Genomic DNA, 6,049 nt, shown 5'->3' with positions numbered 1-6,049 from the left:
GCAGGTGAGTGGATTAAAAAAACTGTGGTACATCTACACAATGGAATACTACACTGTGTAAAAAAGAAAGAACTCTTACTATTCGCAACAGCATAGATGCACATGGAGAGCATTATGCAAAGCTAAGTAAGCCAGTCAAGGAAAGATAAGTATCACATGATCTCACTCATTTGTGGAATATAATGAACAACATAAACTGATGATCAAAAATAGATACAGAGGGCAGGTTCTCTTACATCGACCGCCTAAGAGTCGCGCTGTAAGAAGCAACAACCTCTCCTCTTCCTCTCCGCCATCCGCTCGGCAGCCTCAAAGCAGCAACCATGCGTGAGTGCATCTCCATCCATGTTGGCCAGGCTGGTGTCCAGATCGGCAATGCCTGCTGGGAGCTCTACTGCCTGGAACACGGCATCCAGCCCGATGGCCAGATGCCAAGTGACAAGACCATTGGTGGGGGAGATGACTCCTTCAACACCTTCTTCAGTGAGACAGGCGCTGGCAAGCATGTGCCCAGGGCAGTGTTTGTAGACCTGGAACCCACAGTCATTGATGAAGTTCGCACTGGTACCTACCGCCAGCTCTTCCACCCTGAGCAGCTGATCACAGGCAAGGAAGATGCTGCCAATAACTATGCCCGTGGACACTACACCATTGGCAAGGAAATCATTGACCTCGTCTTGGACCGAATTCGGAAACTGGCTGACCAGTGCACAGGCCTTCAGGGCTTCTTGGTTTTCCACAGCTTTGGTGGGGGAACTGGTTCTGGGTTCACCTCCCTGCTGATGGAACGTCTCTCTGTTGATTATGGCAAGAAGTCCAAGCTGGAGTTCTCCATTTACCCAGCCCCCCAGGTCTCCACAGCTGTAGTTGAGCCCTACAACTCCATCCTCACCACCCACACCACCCTGGAGCACTCTGATTGTGCCTTCATGGTTGACAACGAGGCCATCTATGACATCTGTCGTAGAAACCTCGGTATTGAGCGCCCAACCTACACTAACTTGAATAGGTTGATAGGTCAAATTGTGTCCTCCATCACTGCATCCCTCAGGTTTGATGGGGCCCTGAATGTTGATCTAACTGAATTCCAGACCAACCTGGTGCCCTATCCCCGCATCCACTTCCCTCTGGCCACATATGCCCCTGTCATCTCTGCTGAGAAAGCCTACCATGAACAGCTTTCTGTAGCAGAAATCACCAATGCGTGCTTTGAGCCAGCCAACCAGATGGTGAAATGTGACCCTCGCCATGGTAAATACATGGCTTGCTGCCTGTTGTACCGTGGTGACGTGGTCCCCAAGGATGTCAATGCTGCCATTGCCACCATCAAGACCAAGCGTACCATACAGTTTGTGGACTGGTGCCCCACCGGCTTCAAAGTTGGCATTAATTACCAGCCTCCCACTGTGGTCCCTGGTGGAGACCTGGCCAAAGTACAGCGAGCTGTGTGCATGCTGAGCAACACCACAGCTATTGCTGAGGCCTGGGCTCGCCTGGACCATAAGTTTGACCTGATGTATGCCAAGCGTGCCTTTGTCCACTGGTACGTAGGTGAGGGCATGGAGGAAGGAGAGTTTTCTGAGGCCCGTGAGGACATGGCTGCCCTTGAGAAGGATTATGAGGAAGTTGGTGTGGATTCTGTTGAAGGAGAGGGTGAGGAAGAAGGAGAGGAATACTAAATTTAAAATGTCACAATGGTGCTGCTTTTACAGGGAAACTTATTCTGTTTTAAACATTGAAAAGTTCTGGTCTGATCAGTTCATTTGTATGTAGAGCAGTGTATACTCTTATATACAATTACTGGCCTATGCTTTAAAACAATGCTTTGTTACAGATCCAAACTGTCAATTTCTCTGATGGGTTTGAATAAAGTATTCCCTGTCTTAAAAAAAAAAAAAAAAAAAAATAGATACAGAGGAAGAGAAGCATCGAACAGACCGTCAAACTTCAGAGAGAAGGCAGGGGACGGGGGGTTAAGAGATCAACCAAAGGACTTGTATGCACGCATGTAAGCATAGCCAATGGACACAGACTAGCGGGGTGAGGGAATGTGCTGGGGGGTGGAGGTGGCTGGGGAGACATCAATGGGGGATAAAGGAGACATATGTAATACTATATGTAATACTTTAAACAATAAAGAATTTTTTTAAAAAAGAAAGAAAAGTGAGGAGGCATTAAGAGTTTCTGAATTCTGAAGGTCAGTGAAAATCAGATATTTTAAATGTTTTAGTTCAGTTTACAAAAACAGAATCCACTCGATTATTATAGGTTACAGATGGCTTAAGAAGAAAGACAAAAGGCTTCCTTATGAATCTAGCAAATAGAACATTAAAACTAGACCCACAGTATTCCAAACAAATAACAACCATAAAATTTCCCTTGTCAGCTTGTTCAGTCCTATGTAGTTAAGTCTCGTTCTGCTGGCTCTTGAGTAGTCTCATGAAGCCATCTGCTTACTGAAGAGACGTGGAAATCCTGACTCACTCCACTGGTACAGTCATGTAAGCCATGTCAGTTTGGCTTCAAGTGTCAATAGTTGAAGTATCCAGTACAGCCCTTTCCCATGAAGCTCTGAGACTGTCTTTGTGCTGCAAATACAAACTCTGGCCTGTAGCTTATAGCAGGGTCTTCAGGCAAGATTCAGAGATATTGGAGATGCAATGACTTAAAATGACTGTGGTTCATTTATTACTGACTAGAGGCCCAGTGCACAGATTCGTGCACCAGTGGGGTCCCTCAGCCTGGCCTGCGCCCTCTCGCAATCCGGGACCCCTCAGGGGATGTCAGATTGCCAGTTTGGGCCTGATCCCCGCAGGCTCTGGCCGAAACCAGCAGTCTGACATCCCCTGAGGGATGTAGTAGTGCACGAAGTGGCAGTTGGCTAGGGAGGAGCCTGAGCCCAGGCCGGGGCCAGGTGCCACACCGCTCCCACTCATCCTGGTCCCGCTGCACCTGCTGTGGTTGCTGCTCGGGAGCACTGTCACAGAGGTGGGAGAAGCTCACACCACCGCAGCTGCACTTGCCAACTGTGAGCCTGGTGGTGTCTGGCGCCTGTTGGTCAGCTGAGCAGTGCTCCTGCTGTGGAGCGCACTGACCACCAGGGGGCAGCTCCTTCGTTAAGCATCTGCCCTCTGGTGGTTAGTGCGCATCATAGTGACCGGTTGACCAGTCATTGCGGTCATAACAGTCGCTTAGGCTTTTATATATATAGATACTTTTCCAATATGAAAGATCTGATGAGGATTCATAATTAAAATCATGAAACTGAAAAGGGCATGCAAAACAAAGTTAATCAAACCATTTCAAAAAGAATTAAATTTAGGCAAAATATCTCTAAAGATAATGATGAGGTCTGTGTTTAAAGAAGTCAGTAGTACATGTTACATCTGATTCATAAAGATGGATGAGCATATTTGTACAGAGGAAAAAATTCTTTAGGTATAACATACTAACCCTGAGACATAATTCTTTTCAGTAAGCCTGGAGTAGGGCCTAGACATCTTACAGATGTCAACAGATCTCCATTCCATGATAAATAAGTCTGATATGCATCCTACTGGCCTAGGCCATGCTAGATTCAAATTAAAGAAGGCCAGAGTGAGCAAACATTTATATAACATCTGAGCTCATGACTGATAACACTATGGTGTTATTGCCAGTATCATTAGACAGAGCACTGACAGAACTCTGATGAAAGTAGAAAAATTGGACAGAGCTATTTCATAATTGTTCTAGTTCTTAAAATAACTAGTTCATAAGAACGTTTTCCTTGAGGGTAGAAACATTCTAGGGAGAGCAAGAGCAGTGTCCGAAGAACTTCCCCTAAAGCATACAATTTCATTTTACCTGCACAGCTTTCACCCAGAGAAAGCTGAGTGTCTCTTCTGTTTGACAATTCTTCCCAGGCAATGTTTCAAGCAAATCTAATTATTTCTAGCATTAAAAACAAAAACAAAAAAAGTGGAAGAAGAAATCTTTGTGATTTTCCCAGGGATCGTATGAAAAATCTCAAAGATAGTTTTAGGTGTAGCAGCTATCTTGAAAAATTTACTTTATTTTTTCTATATTTAGGGTTCAGTCTGGGAAGGTGAAAATTGAGAAAAGTTAGAGGAGATTTGGACATTCAATTAAGATAGGGTCCTCAAGATAAGATCCTCAGTGCCAGTAATTGTGATAATATAGCATTTACACATAAACATAGAAAGTAAGTAACAAAGTAGTGAAGAACATTAGCTGTTTAACAAGTGAAGAGTCTTGGTTCTTTTTACCCCTTAAATAATTAAGGGTATAATAAAATCATGGAAGATCATTATAACATGGAATCTTTGCTGTCTAGGAAATTATACGGAAAGTAAACCTTTCACATGAAAGGTGAAGACATAAGTCCATAAACCAAGAAAGCAAAGCCCATCAAGATAGAATTTCCTTGCCCAGATGGCGTGGCTCAGTGGTTGAGCGGCAACCTATGAACCAGGAGGTCACGGTTCAATTCCACTTAGGGCACGTGCCCGGATTGCAGGCTCGATCCTCAGTAGGGGGCGTGCAGAAGGCAGCTGATCAATAATCTCTCTTATCATTGTTGTTTTTCTCTCTTTCTCCCTTTCCCTTCCTCTCTGAAATCAATAAAAACATGTTTAAAAGTAAAGGAAAATTGAAACTACTATCATTTATAGTCAGACAAGGAATGATACAGTGAATTTACAAATAAGTGCAAAACTGGTAAATATCCCATGACAAACCAATTGCATGTCTTTTGGCAAGAATTATTGCATTACTGTCAGTTTTCCACAACTTACACAGTTGTAAAATATGATATGTATGAAGGGAGAGAGATAACCCTGATGGGTGTTTCCTTTCTTTTTTCCATTTTAAAGTATTTCTCAAATTTTCCTTATACCTTTTAGTAGGTATTATTATTATCCCCATTTTGGATAGCGAGAACTCAAGGCAGAGATGGAGCCCAAGGTTACACAACTAATCAAGGGCTAAGCGATTGTGAAATGTTCCCAAGATTTAATTTAATTAATTTATTTATTTGAATCCTCAAGGATATTTTTCCATTGATTTTAGAGAAAGTGGAAAAGAGAGGGAAAAACAGAGAGAAACATCGATGTAAGAGAAACACATCTATTGGTTGCCTCCTGCACATGCCCTGACCAGGGCCCGGGCAGGAAGGAGCCTGCAACTGAGGTCCGTGCCTTTGACCAGAATCAAACCCAGGACCGATGCCCTATCCACTGAGCTAAACCGGCTAGGCCCAAGATTTTATTTTAATCATATACAAAAAGATGACAGACATGGAGACAACTGCCTTTGAAAAAATAATTTATTACTTACACTTTCCAAGACAAGGGGGTACCCCATGCCATGCATGGCCATGTGAGAAAAACCAGAGTCAGAAGACAGAAGAAGAGCTTGTGCAAAAGACTTTACTGCGCTTTTCATGGGGAAGGAATGGGAGAGGCAAGGTAAGCAGTTTTGATTGTTGAGTCTGAGTAATTTCAGCAGGCTCCAGGCTATGGGGTGGTCACTAGCTGTCTGGTACCTGGTCCTGAGTGAACTAGGGCTGGAGCTGCTGGGGGCATGCCTTGGTATGTGAGAGCTAGATAGAGGAGGTTGTTGTGTGTTTGGGCTTTGAGTTGATTGGTTTGCATGTGAAGGGCCTGCTCACAGGCAAATTGTTTACTATCTCTAGGAATTAGCTAGCCCTGGGAGAGGCAGTCTCTCCAGGATTAGCAAGGCCCTAAAATGTCAAAACATCATAAAACACAGAACATAAAAACATGATTAATACATGAGCCTGACTTTGAACTCCAGCCGTCTAACTCTGGAGTGTGTGTTTTTATCTGTACACCCTACTGTTTTACATAGGGTGATTGTGAGTACTCAACTGGGGTATATAATAAACATATAAAGCTTAGCACATGGCCAGCACTTAGTAAGTGCTTTATAAATCACTAGGACTATTATGCAAAAGCCTAGAAGTGGGAGAGAGAACAGGGCCATTGGGGCAACTAAGACAGGCACAGAGGGCTTTACTAAGGAATGC

The 6,049-nt window shown here is 43.9% G+C and overlaps 1 protein-coding gene across 1 annotated transcript; it reads left to right on the top strand.

Moving 5' to 3' along the window:
* The first annotated feature begins 230 nt into the window (after positions 1–230).
* On the top strand, positions 231–1,883 carry LOC308241602 (tubulin alpha-1A chain-like). Its single transcript, XM_080655114.1, has one exon. It carries the CDS (start codon positions 324–326, stop codon positions 1,677–1,679), a length of 1,356 nt encoding a protein of 451 aa, XP_080511240.1. The 5' UTR covers positions 231–323; the 3' UTR covers positions 1,680–1,883.
* The last annotated feature ends 4,166 nt before the right edge of the window (positions 1,884–6,049 follow it).

This window comes from Plecotus auritus, assembly GCF_963455305.1.
Source record: "Plecotus auritus genome assembly, chromosome: 2".
Lineage (NCBI taxonomy): Eukaryota > Metazoa > Chordata > Mammalia > Chiroptera > Vespertilionidae > Plecotus > Plecotus auritus.
This window is presented reverse-complemented; position numbering and strand designations above follow the sequence as displayed.

Excerpts from the sequence above, each read along its gene's own strand:
- LOC308241602 (XM_080655114.1), top strand. The coding sequence starts at position 324 with ATGCGTGAGTGCATCTCCATCCATGTTGGCCAGGCTGGTGTCCAGATC.